At 54.6% G+C, this 24,085-nt stretch overlaps 3 protein-coding genes across 3 annotated transcripts; 2 read left to right on the forward strand and 1 right to left on the reverse strand.

The window, feature by feature from the left end:
• Window positions 1–1,807: 1,807 nt before the first annotated feature.
• BESB_060160 (SWI2/SNF2-containing protein RAD16) lies at window positions 1,808–13,267 on the forward strand (the record flags this gene model as incomplete). The annotated part of the gene is made up of 11 exons (XM_029364430.1): window positions 1,808–2,015; window positions 2,663–3,354; window positions 3,478–3,694; window positions 3,993–4,330; window positions 4,731–7,093; window positions 7,626–7,755; window positions 8,117–8,269; window positions 8,652–8,861; window positions 11,280–11,825; window positions 12,137–12,285; window positions 12,919–13,267. 11 exons carry the CDS (start codon window positions 1,808–1,810, stop codon window positions 13,265–13,267), a joined length of 5,355 nt encoding a protein of 1,784 aa, XP_029219138.1.
• Window positions 13,268–15,455: 2,188 nt separating this feature from the next.
• BESB_060170 (reticulon protein) lies at window positions 15,456–16,049 on the reverse strand (the record flags this gene model as incomplete). Its single annotated transcript, XM_029364431.1, has 1 exon — window positions 15,456–16,049. The coding sequence occupies one exon, from the start codon at window positions 16,047–16,049 to the stop codon at window positions 15,456–15,458; it is 594 nt and encodes a 197-aa protein (XP_029219139.1).
• Window positions 16,050–19,288: 3,239 nt separating this feature from the next.
• On the forward strand, window positions 19,289–24,073 carry BESB_060180 (peptidase family M3 protein; the record flags this gene model as incomplete). The annotated part of the gene is made up of 10 exons (XM_029364432.1): window positions 19,289–19,302; window positions 19,447–19,794; window positions 20,062–20,406; window positions 20,710–20,806; window positions 21,042–21,191; window positions 21,612–21,897; window positions 22,232–22,452; window positions 22,852–22,928; window positions 23,404–23,699; window positions 24,021–24,073. The coding sequence occupies 10 exons, from the start codon at window positions 19,289–19,291 to the stop codon at window positions 24,071–24,073; spliced, it is 1,887 nt and encodes a 628-aa protein (XP_029219140.1).
• Window positions 24,074–24,085: the final 12 nt, after the last annotated feature.

The raw sequence follows: 24,085 nt of genomic DNA on the forward strand, positions 1-24,085 counted from the left end.
AGAAGGTCGGCTCAGGCAGAGCGCATATTGGTGCTTCGGTGCTCACTGGCGGCCTTGCATCAGGTCATTTCAGTGGGCACTCGCAGATGACGCACAAGGCTTACTCTCTTGTAGGGGGTCGTCAGAGGAGTGGAGGTGTCCTCTTAATTTCTAGAAACCAGCCGCACGGGCAGACGAGTCCCCATCGTCGGTGACGCTTTCTAGCCGGCCCTTCTCAGTCACGCAGTGGAATGCATTAGGAGCAGTGGCGTTTGCACGGAAGTCTTCCAAGGCGGCTATATATGCCGTAAGAAGGTGCTTCGGCCGACTTGCGCGGCTACACCAGCTGTGCCTGTGCTTGCCCTTTCCCGCCGCCGCTGGCGGCAGAGGACCATTATATGCTGTACTCTAGAATGCGCTCCAGAATACGGTACCACCCGCCAGGATCTAAATCGGCGTCAATGAATACAATGGTTTTTTCAGTCGTGTCACGCTTCTGTGTCGCATGCTCTCTGCAGCGTGTGCAACGTGTCTCGCGCGGTGCCGGGTTTGCCTTACATTGTTTAGAATTATCTGCGCAAGGGCAAGTGAAGGGCATGTTGAGGCAACTAGAATCCGGGTAATCCTCATTGTCGCAAGGATATCCAAGAGCTTCCTCGGTCTTCTACAGTCACCACCAGGGAAACCAGGGTTCCGCCCCCGCGCCTCTGCGATGTTGAGTCTGCGATGTTGAGTCGTTTTAAGCCAGACAGACGATGAGTCTTCGCGCAGGGTTCACCGCCTGTATTTCGACGGCGTTTGTGCGCAGCCTCCATATCAGCTCGTCGCGTCTAGTCCTTGACAACAACCTGCCATACAGGCTTGTGGTCCTCTCCTCTGCGTATAACGAGAAGATGTCTACTCACTCTCCGGGAATTCTCTGTAGCTTGTCCCTTATCCCACTGCATGCTGACGCATGAGGATTCGCGGTCAACCGAACCCAGGTTGTTTCCGCTGAATATCGTGTCGAGTTCGCTGTGTCTTTCTCTCTCTGTCTGTTCTCCTAATATCTCCGATTCACAAAAAAAGTCTTTTTCGCTTGCGGCTAATTTTTCGGCTAAAGCGCCGGAGGCACATGTTCCTTTCCCGCCGTCTCGTCGCAGCTCCCGCTCATGCCGTATCCGCTGTTCAACTGTACAACGACACAATTTGAGTTCAGAGATCGATAATCCTGCTCTGTTTTTGCTCACCTACCGCCCACGCGCTCACTTCCGTATGCTGCCACACCACCACTTCGTCATTCGCGTTGCGAGTGGAGTTCGCTGTAACTGTAGCCCTGTGGCGTCGGTTTTTCAATCTGCTTGGTGTTGCCAGTATCCATTCTCTACTTCTTTTCAGATGATCCTGAAAGCCTCTTTTGAGGCTCCAACTTCACCGGACGCAACTGGCACTTCCTGCGTAGCGTTCGCGCATGCCTGTCCCGGTTCCGGGGGCTCCTTCCGCGCTGTTTCCCGATTCCTCTTCATCCAGTAGACGCAGTCCAGCTGCCCTTCTCGCTGTCGTTGCTGCTTCTGGCGTCGTTTTCTCCATCCTGCCGGGGAGTCCGTTGCTTGTCTCGGCTACTCTGTCTGTGCCCAGCCTCAGGCTTTCACACTCAAACGGTATTCACCTCGCGAGTAACGCAGTGCGGTTCCCCGCCTGCAGAGCCTCTATTTCCACGCGGCGTGAGAACCGTTTTTCGCGAAGGAGAGCGTGTGTGGGCCAGGAGGCTTAAATCGAGTTTTTTTTCAACCCGAGAGCGACTGTTCTGCCTGTTTTTTTCGCAAGCCGGACCCCCGCTGTCAGCCCAATGCCGCCTTCGGCCGGAGGGGACGACATTGCCTCTCTGGAGGCGCTTTTCTCTGCGGCTCGGCGTCTGCCTCCGATGACTGCGGAGGATATTGCGTTTGACCCAGAGACAAAGCAGTGGGTGCCGCACGCCAGCATTCGACGCCTGAAGAAGAGCGATGCTGCGAGACTCCGTCACGTGCGCCTCCTCGTCCAGACTGCGCCCACAGGTACGGGGATACGGCGGAAGATGCATGCCTTGCGAGCTTTTTCTTGTCTTCTTCTTGGCTAGGTGACCGAGAGTCTGACACTGAAGCGCCGTGATCCTCTGTCGCGTAGAAGCCTGGCGGGATGTGCCCGAAGTGGCACTTCCGCGGCGTGCTGACCTCTTCTGGAACTCAGACGATTCACGGCGGACTGTCGAAGATATGCTCTCAAGCCACTAGCGCGGGATGCCATAATCCACACTACACTCCGCGTTCGCCGGACTTGTACTCGGTGTTGTACCTGACATACGCCGGAGCTTTCGCGAAGGTTCCGTGAGGATTCGCCACACGCAGGCCTGTCAAGTGGAAACGCCCATGGATGCCGACTGGGGAACTCAAGGGCTTTGAATTGAATATTCAACTCAGAAGCAGCTCTGTTGCATGCGCAGACGACGACTCTCCCGCATACACAGTATATACTGTCAGCGCATATATATATATATATATATATGTGTATATACATCGTGCAGGGCGTCTGTAGTATACTAATGCATCACGTATTTCTCCCGATCTAAGTCCCCTCGCCTCATCTCTTGTAACCTTGTATATACGTACAAATACATATACATACGGTTGTGTGCGCTTATGAACCGGCGTGTTCCTTTCGTCAGGGCAGAGCAAGTGCCGCTGTTGCGGCGGCAAGATCGAAAAGGGCGAACTGCGTCTGGGCTATCCGACAGCGGACCCGCGCGGCGCGTATGGTCTCCTCACCTGCTGGCTGCATGCCTCCTTCCACTGCGCGGGCGTCATTCTTGAGGAAGTCTTGGGCAGCCAGCTGGGCGCCGAAGAGCTCGGGTCTCTGAAGGAGATTCTCGTCGCTGCGAAGGCGCAGACTCTCGAGGAGTCCACAGAGAAAGCGAAGGCGGATTCTGGCGCTGCGGCTTCGGCGTCGCCGGCCTCCGCAGAGGCTGGGGCCAACTCCTCCCAGGAGAGCATCGCCGCGTCAGATTCCAAAGGCGAGGAGACCCGTAGGGAGGCGTTGCGCAGGCGCGGGGGTAAGGCAGAGGGCGGCAAAGACCTGGAGCGTTCAGAGGCAGCCGCGACGGGTCCATCGAAGAATTGTGGGGGAAACGTGTCGTCTGCAAAGAGCGAAGACTCCTCGATCTCGACCGACACTGGCTGCGACGCCTCCTCGTCGCCGGAGAGCGAATCGCCTGCGCCTTCACGCGTAAAAAAACCGCAAGGAGATGAAGCCGCGCTCGTATCGAGTCTGGGGCCTTCGGAATCGTCTGCCGACACGCCTGCGGCGGTTCCGATGGGCGCCGTCCACGCGTGCGTTGGGGAGCATCTCGAGCTGGCGGCTGTGTTCCACGGCGTGGAAGAGCTTGACGCGCCCGCCGTCACGCTGGTGAAGGCAGCCGTGGGCGCGGCGATTCACAACCTCGTGGCGCCTGAGGAGATGGCCGCCTGGGTCGCTGCCGAAAAGAAGCGACGACGAGAGGCCGAAGCGGACGACGAATTTTCGGAACACCGCGACGTCGCAGACGTCATGCGCGGACTCGTCAAACGCCAGATCGAAGGCCGCCGACCCGCGCCCCTGGATCTGCTCGTGCCTCTCCTGCCTTTCCAAGAAGAAGGCCTTTGGTGGCTCTGTCGACAGGAGCAGTCCGACGTTCGCGGAGGCATCCTGGCGGACGAAATGGGTGAGGCTGCCGTGCTTCACGTTTTGCCAGACTTCAGCAGCACGGAAGAGTCGCGTTCGCACTCGCCGTGTACCTCGCGTGCCGGCCCTAAACCTCGCCCTGCTGCGGTGTCTCCGCTGCGCGCCCTTTCTTTTTGTCGACTCCGTTATGTCTTCGTCTTTGCGACGTCGTTCCTCACATGCAGAGCGGCTGTTTTCGGGGCTTGGGCTCGCGTGTCTCTGGCTTTTAGTTTCGTGTCGAATGAGGCTTCACAGCTGTGGCCTTAGCGTCGACTGGCGCATTCGGTCTGTCTTCGCAGGAATGGGCAAGACGATCCAAATCATAGCGTTGATTCTCGCGCGCCCGTTCCCGCCACTGCCGCCGGAGCTGCGCGCGGCGTCGCCCTCGAGAGAGCGACGCGCGCTGCCTCGTGTGGGACGGACGCTCGTGGTGACGCCCCTCGCGGCGCTGCTGCAGTGGAAGGACGAGTTGGAGAAGTTCGTGCGCCCCGGGCGCCTCTCAGTCCTCGTCTACCACGGGCCCTTCCGCCGCGGCCTCAAGTCGGAGCTGGATAAGTATGACGTCGTGCTGACCACTTACTCGACTCTCGAGCAAGACTTCAGAAGAGAAACGAACAAACGCAAAGTCCTTTGCAAGGTACGCACAGGACAGACGACGAGGCGTTGCACGCGTCGTAGTGCCGAGCTGCAGACGCAGACCGTCTTGATCTACTGTGTGACGCCAGTCTGCGCATCTCTTCTTACGCCTTGCTGCGTTCTAAGGGCTATCTGCCCTCGCGGGCAGGCGTAGCGGGATGGGCTCCCGCGAGACGCCTGCGATGTGTGACGCGGGTCGGGGTTCAGGATGCTTTGGTCGTAGCCGCTTTGTATCCCGCATGCATGTATTAGTGCGACCGACACGGGGCGCCTGGCTAGGCGCGCTGTGTCGTTTCGTTGCATCTGACCTCCTTTGTTTTTCTGTGGTGCTCTGTAGCACTCGTTTCGTGAAGTGCGTGGAATCGCTGGGTTTGCGTCTGTGCCTGCGCGGCCGTTCGCAGTACTGCGGCCGCCTCTTTCTGCCTGAGAAGCTCAGCATCCATCAGCGCTACTTCTGCGGCCCTGAGGCAGCTCGCACCGCCAAGCAGCATCTCACGACGCGCAAGCGCGGCACGGAGAAAGCCATGCAGACGCTGCAGATTACCTCCGGCGAGCCTCCAGTCGCCGGAGAGGGCCGTGACGCCGGCGGGTCCGTGGGCGCGGCTGCAAACGCCTCCAAGCGGCCGCGAGGGCGAAGTGGCGCCCGCGCCATGGATGATGCAGGCAGCGAAGCAGGCAACAGCACGCACGGGGGCGGGAGACAGACACGCAGAAGCGACGCCGAGTCGTCCACTTCGTCGTCTTCGTCTTCGAGTTCGTCGTTCGTTCCAACGCCGTCGAACGTGATGCGGGAGTTGATGGCGGAGGCGCAGCGGGATGTGCGCGAAGTAGGCCCTTCGTGGGTGTTCCCGCAGCCGCTCCGCTTCGTGCGTCGGACGCCGTATGAGGTGTCCGGTGCAGCGTCGACTGCGAAACGCGAGTCTGCTGGGGACGCGGTGCGACGCAAGGGCGCGAAGAAGGGCAAAGCCGGCAAGACAGCACCGAGCCCGCCTTCGCTCGTGTCTTCGCCGGCTGAAGATGAAAAGGAGATCAATCGCGCGTTTCACAAGCTCGTCGACATGGGGTACGAGCGCGACGGGGCCCTCGCAGCGGCCTTGGCGACAAACGGCTCCGTGGCGGAGGCCGTCGAGTTGCTTCTTGGTGCGAAGGCTGTGCGCCGAAATGATGCGGACAATCCTGTGGAGATCGAGGATGATGACGAGGCCGAAGCGAGGCGTGTGGAGCGCGAACGGGCCCTGAAGCTGCGGCGCGACCTGCAACTCAGCAAAACCGATATTCCCAAGCAGAAGTTGCCTGTGCTTCAAGTCCTTCTCAGGCGGTGTGGGCTGCCGACGAGCGGGACGAAGCAACAGCTGGTCACTCGCCTGTCGCGTTTCCTCTTCCAAGAAGACAAGGGTCGTCCGCTGGCGGCGGAGGTGCTGTCAGACAGTGGCGCCGACGACGGCGATGACGCGGGAGGGCGGCGACGGCCGCGAGCCAGCTCGGCAGCCGCTGCGCGGAGCGCCAAGCGCGGACGGCCCTCCACGGCAGCTGCGGGTGGAGAGGAGGCGCCTGAGAGGCGGAAGCGAAGGAAGGACGACGACACAAAGGAGACTCAGGTCGTGGGGGACGCCGCTCAGGGGCCGCTCGCCCCGCGGCGTTCCGGGCGACTCCAGGAAGTCGCCGAAGCGGCTGAGGCGAGGCGGATGGCGGGCTCGGCCGCTGTGAGCAATGGAGCGGCAACGGGCGTGAAGGCGTCTAAGAAGGGTCAGGCATGCACTTCGAAAGGAAGCAAGAAGAAAGCGCAGTGCGCCTCCACGAAGCCGGCATCCGGGAAGAGCGGAAAGAGAAAAGAGACATCGGTCAACAAGGTCTCGTCGGCCTCAAAGAACGGGCGCCGCTATGCGCGAGACGACAGTGACGACAGTGACGACGACAATGACGACGCGCTCCAGTCGTCGTCTTCTTCCGATGAGGAGTACGACGACGACCCAGACGCGAGTTCGGCGTCGTCGCCGTCTGAGGCCTCTGAAGATTCGTCGTCGCTCGCGTCGGAGTCGGAAGGGGCTTCCTCGGAGGATGCGCGGGCGCCGGCGAAGTCTGGGAAAAAGAAGGCGGGGCGAGGCGCGGCCGGTCCGCCGCTTCGCCGAGGGCAATCCGACGACGAGGAAGAGCTCGCGGGGGGTTTGGTGGACGAAGAAGAGGAGCACGACGCGGAGATGACCCAGCTCGTGCTCAAGTCGGTGCTTCACAGCATCCTGTGGCAGCGCCTAGTCTTGGATGAAGCCCACCGCATCAAGTCGCGCGCCAGCAGCACCGCGCAGGCGGTTTTGGCGCTGCGCACAGCTTCCTTGGTTTGCGAGAAACGCACCACGACCGGCGACTCAGGCAAGGCCGAGGAGACCGGCGAGATGCAGCGGACCTCTCGGCGCGTAAAGGAGGAACGCGAGGCGGCGGCGGACGTGCAGAGTGGCACGGCAGCGAACGCGGAAGACCGGCAAGTCCCTAAGAACGAAGAAGATCGCGTTGTTCTTTCGTCCGCTCAGCTCTTATCAAAGGTCGAGGGCGGCGCGGACGGCGGAGACGAGGGAGCGAAAGACGGGGTGGCCTGGACCTTGAGAGTTGGAGGCAGCCGGTGGTGTCTCACAGGCACTCCGCTACAGAACCGCGTCGGCGAGCTGTTCAGTCTGGTCAAATTTTTAAGAATCTACCCCTACGCGTACTACTTCTGCAAGCGACCTGGGTGCCCCTGCCGCTCGCTCCATTTCCGCTTCCACGAGGGCAAGTATGTCAAGCGACCTCGCACGAAGACACGTCAGTTACACGTTCTTCGTCTCACTGATGCGTCGTCGTGCATCGCGACCATGCGTCTTCGTTCCCCCGCGCTCGGGCTATTGTCTAGTTCTTTCACCGCATTCCTCGCGCAGGGCGGCAGCGCCTGTAGCGTTTACGCCTCCCCTTCCCCTTTGCCTCTTGGCTTGGCGTCGCCACGTTTGTGTGTTCGTTTGCTGCAGTGATGATGTTTTTGCTCGTCGTCGCACCCCGTTTCTTCCTCGCCTGCCGTTCCTGCATGTCTCTCGCGTGTGGCATTTCCCTCACATATTGGATCGTGGTGTCGTTCTTCGCGTCCTTTTGGACTGTCTTCGGCGTCTCCAGTGTAGTTGTCGGAAGTCGCACTTTCGCGCCTATGTCCGACGGCCTGTTTCTCATGTTTGGCGCATCGGCTCGTGCAGGACTGTATGTTTTCGTTCTTTATGCAGATGTTTCTGGTTGATGCGTGGCTGTCTTCTCGTTGCTTGGCCTTCGCGTTATTTCAGGCACTGCGTGAAATGCGGTCACACGCGGATGAGCCATTTCTCTCTCTTCAACCAGAAAGTCATCAACCCCATCAAACGGTGCGGCTACCAGAACGAGGGCGTCGTTGCACTGAAGAACCTCAAACGAGACGTGAGTTGCCGCTGTTGACAGGCAACCAGAGCGCCTCCAGCTGGATAGTCAGACACTCGCAGACACACACGTTACTCAGCATACCCCTGAAGTGCGAGAGGATTAGTGTTCATATCCCTCAATCAGCAGGAGGGGGCGGGGGGGGGTGGCCATGTGGATCTACTGCGCAGAGCTGACGTCTGAGAGTCTCTCCAGCCCACAAAAGGATTGGCTTGTGCACGTGCGTTTGTCTGTTTAGCACAACGCGTGTGGAGGGTCGGCCTGGAATGATGTGAGTTGTGTGTGACTGGCGTGTGTAGGGCTTTCTTCCACGGTTGTCTGCCTTGCACAGGTGTTGGTTTCGTGGTGTGTTGGCGTCTAGGTGCTAGATCTGATTTTACTCCGCCGCACCAAGGTCGAGCGCGCGGCCGATGTGAAGCTTCCCCCCCTCACCGTCCGCATTCGGCGGGATGCGCTGTCGCCTGAAGAACGCGACTTCTACGAGTCGCTTTTCAAGCAGACAGCAATTCAGTTCGTAAGTCTGAGGCGCGCGTCTGTGGCTGTTGCGGCATGTGTGGTTGCCCTGCGCTGCGGTAAAAGCGCGATTTGGATCAACAGTCCTTCCTACTCTCTCTCACGGTCTCCGCCGTCACTGGCGAGGCGGCTGTCTGTGATTGGTGTCACAGCTCTCTCGGCATGTGCTGCCGTCGCTCGCATGCTTGCTGGGTTTCGACCCACCCTGACCCGGTGGCAGCCGTATGTGCATGCGCAAGGATGGGCGCCACCCGTCACTCTTTTCATCGGGTGTGGCATTCTCCCTCTCTTCCACGGCGCGGGGCGCGTCTGTGCTCGCCCTGGCCTCGTCGGCTGAGTGCAAAGGCGCGCGCCTTCCCGTGGGCCTTGGGTTTTCGTCTCAGGATGCCTACGTCGAGGCCGGGACGGTGCTGCACAACTTCGCGCACATCTTCGATCTTCTCAGCCGGCTGCGCCAGGCGGTGGATCATCCCTACCTTCTCATCCACGGCTCGCTTCAGCCGTTGGATGGCTCGTCGCTGCTGCCCACCGCGTCGCGGAAGTCTGTCCCCACTGGGGTTTGTGCGCTCTGCCAAGACGACGTCCTCTACGAGGTAAGCCAGTTCCTCACGGCGCGACGCGGGAGGAGCTGTTGAGAGAGTCGCAGCTGTGGCCTAAGAAGGGCGATGCTCAGTCGGTGTCCGTGAGTGCGCTTGCACACCATGATATACGTATATAGATAGATAGATAGATAGATAGATAGATAGATAGATAGATAGATAGATAGATAGATAGATAGATAGATAGATAGATAGATAGATAGATAGATAGATAGATAGATAGATAGATAGATAGATAGATAGATAGATAGATAGATAGATAGATAGATAGATAGATAGATAGATAGATAGATAGATAGATAGATAGATAGATAGATAGATAGATAGATAGATAGATAGATAGATAGATAGATAGATAGATAGATAGATAGATAGATAGATAGATAGATAGATAGATAGATAGATAGATAGATAGATAGATAGATAGATAGAGATAGATAGATAGAGATAGATAGATAGATAGAGATAGATAGATAGATAGATAGAGATAGATAGATAGAGATAGATAGATAGAGATAGATAGATAGAGATAGATAGATAGAGATAGATAGATAGAGATAGATAGATAGAGATAGATAGATAGAGATAGATAGATAGAGATAGATAGATAGATAGAGATAGATAGATAGAGATAGATAGATAGAGATAGATAGATAGAGATAGATAGATAGAGATAGATAGATAGATAGAGATAGATAGATAGAGATAGATAGATAGAGATAGATAGATAGAGATAGATAGATAGAGATAGATAGATAGAGATAGATAGATAGAGATAGATAGATAGAGATAGATAGATAGAGATAGATAGATAGAGATAGATAGATAGAGATAGATAGATAGAGATAGATAGATAGAGATAGATAGATAGAGATAGATAGATAGAGATAGATAGATAGAGATAGATAGATAGAGATAGATAGATAGAGATAGATAGATAGAGATAGATAGATAGAGATAGATAGATAGAGATAGATAGATAGAGATAGATAGATAGAGATAGATAGATAGAGATAGATAGATAGAGATAGATAGATAGAGATAGATAGATAGAGATAGATAGATAGAGATAGATAGATAGAGATAGATAGATAGAGATAGATAGATAGAGATAGATAGATAGAGATAGATAGATAGAGATAGATAGATAGAGATAGATAGATAGAGATAGATAGATAGAGATAGATAGATAGAGATAGATAGATAGAGATAGATAGATAGAGATAGATAGATAGAGATAGATAGATAGAGATAGATAGATAGAGATAGATAGATAGAGGTAGATAGATAGAGGTAGATAGATAGAGGTAGATAGATAGAGGTAGATAGATAGAGGTAGATAGATAGAGGTAGATAGATAGAGGTAGATAGATAGAGGTAGATAGATAGAGGTAGATAGATAGAGGTAGATAGATAGAGGTAGATAGATAGAGGTAGATAGATAGAGATAGATAGATAGAGATAGATAGATAGAGATAGATAGATAGAGATAGATAGATAGAGATAGATAGATAGAGATAGATAGATAGAGATAGATAGATAGAGATAGATAGATAGAGATAGATAGATAGAGATAGATAGATAGAGATAGATAGATAGAGATAGATAGATAGAGATAGATAGATAGAGATAGATAGATAGAGATAGATAGATAGAGATAGATAGATAGATAGATAGATAGATAGATAGATAGATAGATAGATAGATAGATAGATAGATAGATAGATAGATAGATAGATAGATAGATAGATAGATAGATAGATAGATAGATAGATAGATAGATAGATAGATAGATAGAGATAGATAGAGATAGATAGAGATAGATAGAGATAGATAGAGATAGATAGAGATAGATAGAGATAGATAGAGATAGATAGAGATAGATAGAGATAGATAGAGATAGATAGAGATAGATAGAGATAGATAGAGATAGAGAGATAGAGATAGAGAGATAGAGATAGAGAGATAGAGAGATAGAGAGATAGAGAGATAGAGATAGAGAGATATAGATATAGATAGAGATAGATAGAGATAGAGATAGATAGAGATAGATACAAATGTTCAACGATATGCATGGTGGCAGCGTGCCATTCGTTCGTGCGGGTTTCTGGTATTCCAGGGGGCCTGGCGGCCCCTGGGTCTTCTACAGATGACTAGGCCAGGACGCCGAAAAGGGAGGCGCCCTGGCGGGTATCACTGCATCTCGTTGCTTGTTCGGGTGGGCTCTGAACCGCGTGCGGGCGTGGCGCACTCTGTGCGTTTAGTAGCCGGAGTGTTTTGGTGTTGGATTTGCCTCCCAACGCGTAAGCTGTGGAGCATTTCTCCGCGTGGCGAGCCCGCGCGGGACCCAGGCAGCCGCCCGCGGGTCGTCCGATGGCGTCTGTGGGCCTTCCACGCGATCGTGTGTTTTAGGATCACCTCGTGGAGGCGGGCTGCGGCCACGCCTTCCACCGCGCGTGTCTGCGAGAGTACGTCGCGTCGGCACCGGTTGGTCCGGGCCTCGAGAGCAGTTCGGAGAAGTCGGAGAAACGAAAAGACGTGCTGGGGTGCCCCGCGTGCTACACGCCTCTGACGGTGGACCTGTCGTCGCTGGAGCGTACAGACACCGGCGACGATGCGGACAACGACGCGCAAGACGAAGGCAGGGCGGGGAAGCTGGCTCGCATGTGCAGAAAGGTAGAGGACGACGAGGAGCCAGAAGACGAGAAAGACGAAGCGGAGCTGGATGCGGTTTTGGCGACGAACGCGCAGAGGGTTCCCGGCGCAGGCGGAAGCCGCGGGCGAGGCGCGGGGAGCGGACAGGCGTCGCCCTCGAACCAGGGGGCTGCCCAGTCCATCTCAGACCTGTCGAGGAACCTTCAGCATGCTGGACTGTCGAAGCGTGGGCCCGCGGGGATCATGCAGAAAATCAAGGCGAGCGAGTTTCGAAGCAGCACAAAAATCGAGGCGCTGTATCAGGTTCGCGCCGCGCTTTGATCAGGCGCTTACCGCGAGGCGGAAGCGGGGGGTGTCGCGCGCGGCTGGCTGTCGGCTGCCTTCTGTGCCTCCGGGCTGTGGAAGCACGCGTCGACGCTGGAGCATGACTAGTAGACGCGGCAGAGAGTAACGCAGAACAGGGGTTGCCACACGTCTAGAGCCTGAACAGTGGTCAGCGGACGGATTTCCCTTTTGTTCGCTGACAGCCTGTGTCACGTTGGCTGGCGTGGCGTCGGCCGGGTTCTGCGGGAGAGAGTCCATCGTTGGTTCTGGCGCCCGGTGTTTGCCTTCAGGAGCTTCTTGAGATTGAGGCAGAGGACAGCACTGTGAAAAGTCTCGTTTTCTCCCAGTTCTGTTCCATGCTGGACCTGATCGAGTGGCGGCTGAAGAAGGGAGGAATCCACTGCGCAAAGCTCGTCGGGTCAATGCCGATTGTGTCACGGTGCGCCATATCCCCGACTGGGCACAAATGGGGAGAATCCATTATCTGCGGTCATTTTACGTTCGCAACAGTATAGAGGAGAGACAACACGAGTTGCGATTCAGCTTTGGTGGCACTGATTTCAGTCGTACCGATTTCTATGGGGTTTACTGCATCTTTCTACATATGGTGTATATGCCTTCGTCGAAGATATAGGACTCAGATGCAGGTGCTGTAGAGAGCTGTAAGACAGAGGACCATACAGTATCGGGGGTCAGGGTCAGCCAGATAGAGGCCGTTACATATCGGGGCGTCTGTGCAGTCGGAAGGCATGTGACATGCTTCGAAGCAACACTTCGCGTCATTCTGCTTTGTCTCACTGGATCAGCGGAGGTATTTTATCTCTGAGGATGCAACCCTATGGGAGTGGAAGTGCTCGGGCGTGGGGCTGTCTGAAAAAGGCCATCTAGCAGGGAGGGCTCCTTTAGGATGAGTAAGTTGCGCTGATAAACAAAAGACCTCTTCTGGCAGGGAGTGTTGCGCCAGCGTGTTGGGGTGTCCTCTGTGTGGGAGTACGTAGAGGGCGGCGCGTTGGCACCTGCAGCGTCGCTGTGGGTATTGTGTCTGGCTTACTCATGTCCGTTCTCTGCTCAGGTCGAACGTTCTGTACGCCTTCAACAACGACCCTACTTTGAAAGTGCTCCTGATTTCGCTGAAGGCTGGAGGAGAGGGTCTCAACTTGCAGGTAGCTAGTCGGATTTTCCTTATGGATCCGTGGTGGAACCCTGCGGCGGAGATGCAAGCCATCCAGCGCGCGCACCGCATAGGCCAGCGGAACAAGAAAGTTGTTGCCGTTCGTTTCATTGCGGAAAAAACCGTTGAAGAGAGAATTCTTCAGCTTCAGGAAAAGAAACAGCTGGTTTTCGACGGGACGGTGGGTGCCTCTGACCACGCCATGGCAAAGCTGACGCAAGACGATCTCAGGTTCCTGTTCCAAAACTGAGTTCGGGAGCCCCCAAGCCGCGCGCGAGAAGGATAACCGGTTTCGCGCCTCCGGTCCCAATACACTTTCGTTGGGCGAAATTGTGTGTACGTGCCAGTATCGTGCGTCCAGAGGATGGCGTTGATACCTCAAAAGGGGCGCTTGTAATTTCCTCTGGATATGCGGATGATATCCACCCTCTCGCTGCAAACCGGCCGCGTCACACCACTTCTTCAAGCACCTCCGAGACTCGGCCTCACGCATCCAGGCAGGGCCTGTGTATGTTTTTTCGGAGTGTCGAGTGTTTTATTGACGCACATGTGGGTACTGTTGCTTTCTGATCCGGTGAAAGAGCATGTTGTCAAGGCTTTATCTTGCGTAGGTGATATGTTGAGTGTCGTGGAGCTTATGAATTGCCGCAGTGATGCGTGCACATCCCATTAATCCGTGCGTGTTTGCCGGGTTGTATTCGATGACAGTCTTCTAAAACCTGCGTTCCTGCCCAGTCGCTGTAGAGCTGCAGTGTGCAAGACAGGAAGCATGATACCGCTCTGCGAGCGGGCCGCGGGCCGTTCTCTTGTGAAATCTGCATAGCCTCTCCATGTCAGTTTCCCTTTTTCGACGCGCGTCTTTGTTGCCCACGTGGTGGGATTGGTAAGTCCCCGGCAGTCTGCATCGTCACGGAAGCCTCCGCTGTGGTATCACATGACTTAATACTTCCAGAAGCTGCCAGAGTTTCTACTTAGCAGGTGGGCAATTCGTGCCGAGTTGTGGTTGTTCATGACAAAACAAACCCGACGCAGAAACTGCAGCTCTGCCGTACTCGTTTTGATGAACCAGCTCCCAATACAAGGGATGATTTGACTGCCGCGCCACGAAGCCGACGTACTGTTTCTAGGCATGCTTGCGTCTGTTTTCTGTGCCGCGGCCCTGATAGAACATTACGCAGCGCAGTACAAACGCGTGCTTCATCCTGGCTGCTAGTTGCAGTCTTTGTCTTCGAAAAAAAACTTCCTCGAGCTGACAGATCCTCTCAGTAGTCGCAGGTGCCCTTTCGCCATCGCCTCTCACGGTGAAAACATCTCAGTGCTTGGCCTTGTCTTGGTGGATGGCGAAATCCAGTTATGTCAACGGGGTACAGTGACTGTCTCCATCACTCGCGCAGTCTTCTATTTTTCAAATGCTGTCGACGTGTCTCAACATCTATCAGCAAGCGTGATCCCTACCATGGTGTGGCATATGCTCATTTGAGCCAGGCTTTAGGGGTTCCAGCAGCGAGTCACAGTCAGTATTCAAGGCCTCACTAAAGCGCTTTCAGCTGACAACGGAAACCGCTATAGTGCGGCGGAACGTTCGTGCACACGCTGGGTGTCTTTCGTGGTCGATCGCACGGCGACCTTTCAGCTCCAGTCATGCTTAGCAAATCACGCTTAACTCCGAGACGTAACGAACCTCATGGGCTCGGAACTGGAAGCATAGTCATTTCCAGAGGCGAGCAAGGCGCATACACATGAGGTAGCAGAGTTGTATCTCCATGAACTACTGACATGCACAAACATTTCCCCTTTGAAGAAAGCCGACAAGTACAGCCTGAAACAGCAGCCCTGGAGATTTTAGCACATCAAAAAGCGTTGCCGTGCGCTTAGGTCACATACTCGTAGGTGGCGCCAACACGCACTCCCTCACTTTTCTTTCCTCGTGTCCCTGCCTACATCCATAGAAAGATTCTGGTTGAACACGCCAGCATGTTTGATTACATTTGTCACGCACCCCCTGCATGCTATTTCAAGCACTTCACGCTGCCGAAACCTCAAAACTTGTACGAGACTATGCAGCGCTCAGCGTACGCACCCTAGTTCTGCCTCAACACAGATGCCGGGTTCCAGCATCAGTACATCACAGTACACGGAAAGCTGGAAGTTCCATGAAGGTGGGGGGTTAATCTTTTTGCCATATATCTGCATCAGGGAGACTGTACGCTGCGGCTCCGGACTGAAAAGCACAGTATTTGTCTTCGCCTGCGCCAGAGTATAAAAACGTGAGGGTGCGCTACCGGCTGCCGGTGGTGCGGTCAATACCACACCGCAGCATCACGCCGTCCCCATTCCGAAATTTGCTCATCAGGCTCGTATCACTGAGGAAGATGCAGTGGAAACGGCAAGCCTCCGGTCCCCCTGTCAGCCGCGGCCACGCTTCGACATCGCCTCGTCTACTTGGTGACGTTATCCATTCGCGGGATAGATCCAATCACGCGGTGAGACAACTCGCGGGCCTGTTCGATGTACGGAGAGACGTACATGCTCACGGTTGGGGCACACATTTTCTTTACGAACGAGAAGCCAAAGGCAACCCACACGAGGCAGAAAATGATGAAGTACATGGAGAAGAACGACGAGACGTACCCAGCGGCCCACGTCAATACACAGCACTTGGCTGAGTAGGCTGCATTCTTCCAGAGCAGGATGTCGCGGATCGATTCCAGGGAGTGATTCAGTTTCTCGTACAAGCAATTGACCTTTGCGCTGATGGTAGTCTTGCTGACTACTTCAACAGGACCCTCACCAAACGAGGGAGCAAGATCAAGAACGCGGAAGACGAAACCCGCAGCAAAGGGAACAAGGAGGAAGTAGCAGCTGATAGAGAGAAGAGATTTACACAGCACAAAAACGAAGAAGTAAATCAAGTTGAACCCCAAAAACAGCGAACCAGTGGTTGTCGGGTTTTCCCACGACAACAGACGAGCGATACGACAGTCACCTTGAAGCGCCGGGCAAACCGACGCGCAGCAGCTGCCTTTCGACATTTTGGCTACGCGGCAAACAAAAAAAGAGGTGAAACCTTTCGAAAAAAAAAAAACGCGGAAAAGTGCACAAAAAAAGTTGTGCCAAGAAGGACAATGGCCACTACAAACTGGCGACGTGGAAGGAGCCTCTTTCGTGGGTTGGAACAACTCGTCGAAAAACAACACTTCAGATGAACACACCTCCGATGTGTTTCGAGTTGGTACGGACAACGCCTGCGCAGCGGTGCTTCGGCTGCCAACACTGGTATTGCCGCGAGATGAAAGACTGCAGGAAAAAGGAAACTCCTTCAGCAATGTGAGTAGACTAAAAAACCAAGGTTCCTCAACGCCAAAAAGGGCAGCCCCCCCAAAAGACAACGCAACGCGGTCACCACAATCGAGAGGCTCGTGTGTGCGGTCAGTATGTTCCCAGGGGAGGCTGTAGAGGTGCTTCGGTGGTATGTGCCTTCTTCAATCGGAGAAGCCGGGGCCACCCACGGCAGGAGCGAAAGACACTCTAAGGGTGAGACCCCACGTTTCATGAGGGCATGGACACTCTGGAAAAGACCGATTCTCGATCCCTCAGATACTCGATAAAATAGGCAGGGGCATCAGTAGTGCCCCCTCGCCGTATCCGCTCACCTCTTTTTCGCGCCGGCACTGCGTACCAGCGCACGCTGGAAACGCTTGTTCGTAGTAGGCACGCGTATTCGCGTGTACACGTCTCCCTTCGCGGTCACTTGTCACTCGCAAACGACTCCAATACGTGCGAAATTCAAAGAAGAGCTTGCGGCCCGCATAGCTATGATCCACAAAGTTGGAAAGTGGCGACGCGCAGCGGGGTATGCGAAGCACCTGCCAGAAAGCACGACGTCATTTAACGAGGGAGCACCCCAGCATCAGACTCCTCGCTTCCGCATCAAGCTGAGGGGTGACATGTGTGAAAGGCAGCAACTTCACGGGGGGCGTTTTTAACACGAACTTGTACTGCATGACAATATGAAGTGCTGGCTACTTGGTGCCCACCCCCCCCCCCCCCCCCAGCAACAGCACTTCGACTAGGTCCGTCGAGATTCGGCGGGAATTCTGTCCCTTACTCTACCGTGTTTTTCGCCCAGCAGTTACCGCACCATGGAACAACTCCGCCCTGATGGCCAGGTATGTTCGCGGTAATCGCACCATGACGGTATCTTGCCACGCAGCTTTTGGAACGCTTTATAACAAGCAATTGCTGAGCTAGAAACATCGTACTCACCCGCGAAGGCAACTCCCTCTGTCAGACGTGGTTGAACGGGGCTCCACAAAACGGACGGTATCTCAGATCTGGGCAAGGCGCAAGCTGTCATGCGCTCGCGTTCAGCAAAGACTGCGTGGTATTGCCGGGTACATAGTGAATTATTGTTGCTGTCTTGAAAGAACTGACTGCGTAGGTGGGGCCTTTCCCGACCCCTCCACACCCATGACGGCAATCCGTCCAGAGTTTCGCGACGGGCAAGTGACCGTGTGGCAGGGCGCTGCGTTGTCTTGTGAGGCGAGGCGTTTGTCTGTACTGTTCCGGTGGCTTCTCTCGCTCTTTCACTAAACACGCAGAAGTACAGGGCACTAATCTGCACTTAGTGAACAGAAATCACTCGACGGAGTGGAATCGAAACACCGACGAATCTACAACTTTGCAGCCTGAGATCAGTGAGTCTGTGTTTCAGTTGACACAGAATAGCTATTCGCGTCGGCTAGTCTCGTTCCCTACTCAAAGTACAAAGGTATCAAACAAACGCCGGCCGCCCAGTTCTAAAGGATGGCACTCTCCTACTGCGCACGACCCTAGTACACTACAGGGACACGCTACAACGAGAGGCACTGCACAGATGTAAAAGAATATGCATTTTTTCGCAAGTACACCGTGCTTCCGCAGCTTATCCTCATCGGGAGAGTGCGCTAACTATGTGTACTGTGGGTCGAGTTTCGTGCCTGATTGTGGGTGGGGCTGCGGCTGTGGCAGCAACCGGCACGTCCCGGCTCGAGCCGCGCAGCGATTAGCGTACCCCTGCATGCTGGCGTGGCATCGCCATCATCATGGCATCGAGCCGGACGCGGCTCGATGCCGAATGAACGGCTGAAATGGTTGACTTTCATTTCCTGCCAAGGCTGTGCTAACTTTCCTTCGCGGCGGTCCACGGTGTTCCTTTTTCGGTGCTACCTTAACCGTCTCCGGCTGCTGGGGGACTGCAAAGCGGGCGCAAACCCACTCAAGCGTGGCGGCGTTGCTAAGTACTTCCTGTCCGCGGTTTCTCACCTATCAGCGGTTGCGAAGTATCGATGCCGACAGTCGGTCTTCCTAATTTCAGTCTCTACGCGTTTAAAACCTCCAAGCGGCTGGCGGAAGATGGTTTGTCTCGGTTCTCTTCAACGGCTTGCGGCGCCGTACCGGCGCCGCAGTGATGCCATGCGGCGGAAGGCATCAACAAACGCGTATTTCAGCGCGGGGTCATGCTGGCTCCTCTTTCTCGCTGTAAGCTTCGGCCTTTCTTAAGTCTTGGAGGCGTATGGAATAGAGCGAATACGATGAGAACAGACCGAATATCGCCTAGTGGCACCGAATCCCGCGCTGCAAGTGTCCAGTTGGACAAGGACGAAAGATACCAGAACGCACATCGTAACATCTTTATCAGTCCCCCCCTTGACGCACCGGTTTTGTACTAAAGAGCCTGCGTTCCAGATGTGGAGACTACCTGATAGAGAAATCATACCGTTTGGGGCGCGAGTTGTGAGGCGATTGGCTACTGGTTCAGTCGTACTCTTTGTGGTGGCAGGCTTTTTGCAAGGAGACGTCAAAAAGATGCGCAACTGTGGTAGCATCGTCTGCTCAGTCCCGTTCCTCTCCCGAGCATAGACCACATTTGGGAGGGCTGATTTTGTTGGACTGCAGTGCAGCCAGTGTGTGCGGTCCACACAAAGCAGGTAGTTGAAACGACGACCCATCTCTCTGTTTTGTTACATGTGTGTGCGGGTGCCTTCTTTTCAAATATGCATGCTGCTCTGCAGAGCTACGCGTTTTTGCTGTTCGCACGCGCAGCGGCGGAAGACGGCGCAGGTAATAATCATCTGAAAGGTGTGCGCCGTAATCCCGTTGGCTGGGGTTTGTGTAGACAAGTTACGCGCAAATGTAGCAGCACGTTCGCCGTGTTCTCTCTCTAAAGCGCGTGTATCTTGCCATCGTGGGGGCCTGGCCTGTGTCCTGAACTCCGGCTTTTAAGTGGCACATGATGTGTTGTGGGTAGACGATACCATGCCCAAGGCAGAGCACTAGATTGGATACCCAGGGAACTGTGCTCCCATTAATAAGAATCATAGTATAACCGAGGCGAGGAGAGTTGTTAAGTTTGCTGTGACGCGCTCGCGGCTGGTCACGCTGCGGCAGTGTCTTCAAGGTGGCGCGAGGAAACGGCTGTTGCCTCTTTTGCCCAGGGCGCCTGGATATACAAAGCCTTCCTCGGTTTGATTTGCGAAGACACTTCAAGTACTCTTCTATTTTTGACGCATTGATCGATGAGGACTTGGCGCACCTGAGCAAGAAGGCAGCGGTGTTCAACGAGAAATACAAGGGTAAACTGCGCCACAAGCTGCTGAAGGCCATTCAGGAATACGAGCACCTGGACGAGCAAGTAGATATCATTTCCTACTACATCCACATTATCTACTCCGTGAACACGACAAACGAAGATATCGCGAAGCGGCAGAACCAACTGAAGGCAACAATGGCTGCAGCGTAAGTGCGTGTCGCGCATCACAGTAGCTGGAAGCGGACGCCGTAAGGCCGCCAGCGTCTTCACCGTAGGTGATACGCGATCTTCTACTTCGCTTGACTAGGCAGCGTGACCGGCTCCCAGTCTTCAGTGGACGTTTCTGTTTCTTGCCAGTACCCTGCCGTTATCAGGCTCTATCAGGCTCTTGGCTCTGTCTGAGAATGTCGCACTCGCGATGCCTCAAACTGCTCTTCGTACTTTGCCTCTGCAAACGGTGTGCTTTGCGCCAGGATCCAACCCAACTTCGTCTTCATGGAGTTGGAAATTGCCGAACTTCCAGAGGAAGTCATTGAAGAACAAATGCGGTCTTCCAAGGGGATGCTCAATTTCTACTCTGGCTACCTCAGTTCCGTCCGCCGTCGTTCGCCGCATGTCCTCTCTGAGGCCGTCGAGCGCGCCCTCTTGGTCCGCGCCCCGTGGGTTGGCAAGTCCGCTGTCATTGATTATTACCGGAAGCAGATTGGCGGGGCGACTTTCGAAATGGGCGGGGAGAGCATGCCTCTTTCTGAAATTCTCAGCTTCGTCATGAATGTGAAGCAGGAGCGACGCCACGAAGCACAGCGTGCCGTACACAGGTGCGTGAGAGTCTTTGTGGGCGGTTCGGTCAATTGTTTCTCCTCGGTTGTAATATTGAGTTGACATCATGGCCGCGAAATATCCACTGCTGCACGCAAGCGAACCCATTAGCTTCATTGGCACCCATCAAGTGCTGGGGGACTGGGGATGGACACGCCAAAACAACGCCCCGAGCTCTCTCTCTCTGCCCCCTCTTACGCCTCTCAACAGCCACTCGTATTGATGCATTGACAAATGAAGCGATGTGCAGTTTAGGGTTTGCATGTTCTTTCCGTGCTCCGTCTCGGTGCGCATGTCTTCAGCGGCCTGAGGAAGCAGATGATTGACAAGTTTGCGGCGCTCAGCCTCAACGTGGTTGCAGGCTCGTGGCACATCGAAGGAAAGGAGAGGCAATATTCGGTAATGCCGAAAAGAGGGGAGACTGTCAGTGCGTGGACACGTGCTCATGTTGCTCCCTCTGACTCTCCGCATCTCTTCTGTTTCATACACGTCAAGTGTTCGGACAGCAGTCCGGAAGCTTTTGACAGATAGTCACGCGACTGGCCTTGTAGCGACGCCAGCCAATCATCGTGTTGCGAAGCAGGGCAAATGATGCGCTGCAGTGCTTGGCGCTCTGTGTTTTCTCTGCCTTTAGACGCTGCGGGCTATGCGTAACGTTGCCAATAATGTCTCGGACAAAACCGTGGACGCACTGATCCACGCGGGCGCCACGGTGGCGGTGGACCTGACGAGGCGTTATTACAAGTTGAAGAAGGAAATCCTCAAGAGGAAAGGAGTGCTGCAGGTAAACGAACCTCTGTCTAACTCACGTCTGAGGTGCATAGACGCTTTCGATTCTGCCTGTGCAGGCCCTTTGGAACCCACTTTGTGTACTAGGGCGCTGCTGTAGCGTAGGTGGCGAGTTGCTGCGTGTGCGCGTGAGACTCCCAAGGCGACCTGACGCCGATCAACGATTCCAGGTGTGGGTAACCTCTCATGGTAATACTGCGGCGTTGTGGCGTGGCACAGTCCTCCCTGCGTGTCATTCGCCTTCCGTCACGAAAGCAGTCCTCATGCAACGCGTGCAAAAAGTTGGCGAAGAGATGGACCTGTTCTCGCACAAGGTGACTCTCACCCTACAGGTATCTGTCTTCTGGAAAGACGCTTCTTGCTGTGGCAGATTTAGACCTCGCGCATGTGCCCGTGTGGGGCGTCATGTGTGCAGACGTTCTCTTTTTCAGATCGCTTGGCACCCTTGCCCCTCAAGTCAAACGAACACGTTTTCGGCTGGGAGGAGTCGACGCGTATTGTGCGAGAAGGGTACCAATCCTTTTCGCCTACCATGGCCAAGTTGTTTGATACGCTCCTGGCGGAAGGCCGTATCGATGCGCCTGCGACCGCAGGGAAACTCACGCCGCGGTGCTACTTAGGCACGCCGACAACGGGGCCTTTCATCCTTTTGGAACACACTGGGCAACATCATTGCGTCGAGACTCTTGCTCACGAAGCCGGTGAGAGATATGGAACGCGAAAGTTTTCTACAAGGGCGGCCAGCCAACCTTTTTTCGAGTAAATACGTTGAATCAGATTTGCAGTCGTGAAACAAGGCAGCTTCCATGACACGCCTGCTGGAAGGGTCGTGATGCTTCATGACAGGACGACAGCGCGGAGCCTGCTCTGTAGCGAGGCGTGCAGGTCCAGTTAGCTGTACGCGTCAGAGCATGCGACGGGGTACAAAACATTTTTCGCCGCAGTCTCGCGGCGCGGATCGTAAGCGTACAAGGCGAGCTACGGTTCTGTGGAATTTCTGCATGGGCTTGTCGTTGCTTGTCTGAAATTCTGCAGGCCACGCGATTCATTCGATCCTGTCGTACAGACAAGGCAATCTGCAGCTAGCGCCGCCCCTAACCATCGCCGAGATGGCGAGCCTTATGGGCGAGCGGATTGTCTTCGATCACATTCTACAGAAAACGGCCGATCCTGAAGAGCGTCTGTCGCATCTCTTGCGTCACCTCGACGGCTGGACTAGCACAGTGACTCGCCAGCTTATGTTTGACCACTTCGAGGTAATCCTACACCGCGCCAAGCCTCGCAGGAACTCCGGTGATATCAGGCGACTCATCGGATGCACACAATCAACTGTTGCCTAGCACCACTTTGGGCGAGAGAGCCCCGTCGATGAAACGCGCTGCGGCTCCAATGCAGGAAAGTGGTCTACCTTACGCCGGCGAAGCTCAAGCTGAGATCTCTCTGCTGATGCAGTCACAACAGCGTATGGATATTCTGTCGCGCGATGCGTGGGAGAAGGCTGCGTAGGCTTCCGATGGGTGGATCAGCCATTCTTCGTTTTCGTCCTTTACGAAAGGCGATGCGCAGGCAGCAGTTCGCTGCAGGCGCTAGCATGCCACCCTGTTGCAGACCTGAGCAGCTGTGCGTTGTTATGGGAGGTGCGTATGGTTTCTCAGGAAAGGGTACACACCGCCAGAGCTGAGGGAACTGTCTCGGACAGCGCGTTCACAACCATGTGGACTGAAACGCTCATGTAGGTTTATTTTGTACTTCCTCGTCGTGCACACGGTGTGTAGTGTACGTTCCTGGGAGTGTTGACGAGACGGCTTGGCACCCGCCAAGACGGGCATGACTGTGTGATTCTATCGTTGTACGTAGTCGTTACCCCGGACGCAATGTAGGATACTCGTCTGCATTGCGGTCTCGAGTGGTTTTGTGCAGTCCACGAAACAGCTGTGTCTCGTGTGACTGAATGACAGCTGCAGGCTGGACGGCAAAGTTCGACTGGCTCTAGGGACTGTCCAGCAAAGAAGTCGGTGGATCACCAGCGGTGAAGTGTTTGTATACCGAGCGTCCGCGTGACGGGACGTTAGGTGTAGCGATGTCTCTTGAGAGAGCATTAGCTGTTGTGCTTTCAGTCGCTGTATCTTCGTGGGTGACGCGGTTTATGTGGAGCGGTCTCTTGTCTTGTGTTTTATGTGTGTGATGATGGCATATCTGTAACACAGCAAGTACTACGGCAAGGAAGGTGAAGTCTTCGACTCCTATACGCACACGGATCTCGACTGGGCGAGGATTCCCCACTTCCACACGACACCCTTCTACGTGTATGCATATGCGTTCTCAGAGCTCGCTGTGGGCTCTTTGTATGGTGTGTACAAACGGTCTGCCGAAGGCTTCGAAGAGAAGTACCTTGAAGTGCTGCGAGCAGGCAATAAGAAGAGTTTCGAAGAGGTCATGACACCTTTCGGCCTCAACCCTTCTTCCGAGACATTCTGGGTTGATGCAATGATGGCTACCGGAGGTAAGAGTGCGTAGACACAGTCCGCTTCAATTTAAGGCTGGGGTAACCAAATGTAGGTAGCGGAAATATCCTGAAGCTGGCAGGCGTCTTTCTGGTAGGCCTCTCAGTTGAATTTGTGGCACTGCAGTAGCGCCATTTAGTGTGGTTGAACCGCGTATGAACTTCGAGGAGTGACTTCAGGTTCGCGGCGCCGATGTTTATGCTCTGACGGCGAGGCAAGACTGTGCTCCTGTGAGCTAGTGTACTGTCTCAACTGGTCTCCAAGCGTCTGCGGGATCATCGAGAGTCAAACATCCTTCCACCTGCTGTTACTACTGTCAGGCTCGGTACTCGACGAAGCGGAGGCGCTCGCTGCACAGCTGGGCCTGGCATGAAACAAGGATCCG

The sequence above is a fragment of the Besnoitia besnoiti genome, chromosome V (genome assembly GCF_002563875.1).
Source record: "Besnoitia besnoiti strain Bb-Ger1 chromosome V, whole genome shotgun sequence".
Taxonomy (NCBI): Eukaryota; Apicomplexa; class Conoidasida; order Eucoccidiorida; family Sarcocystidae; genus Besnoitia; species Besnoitia besnoiti.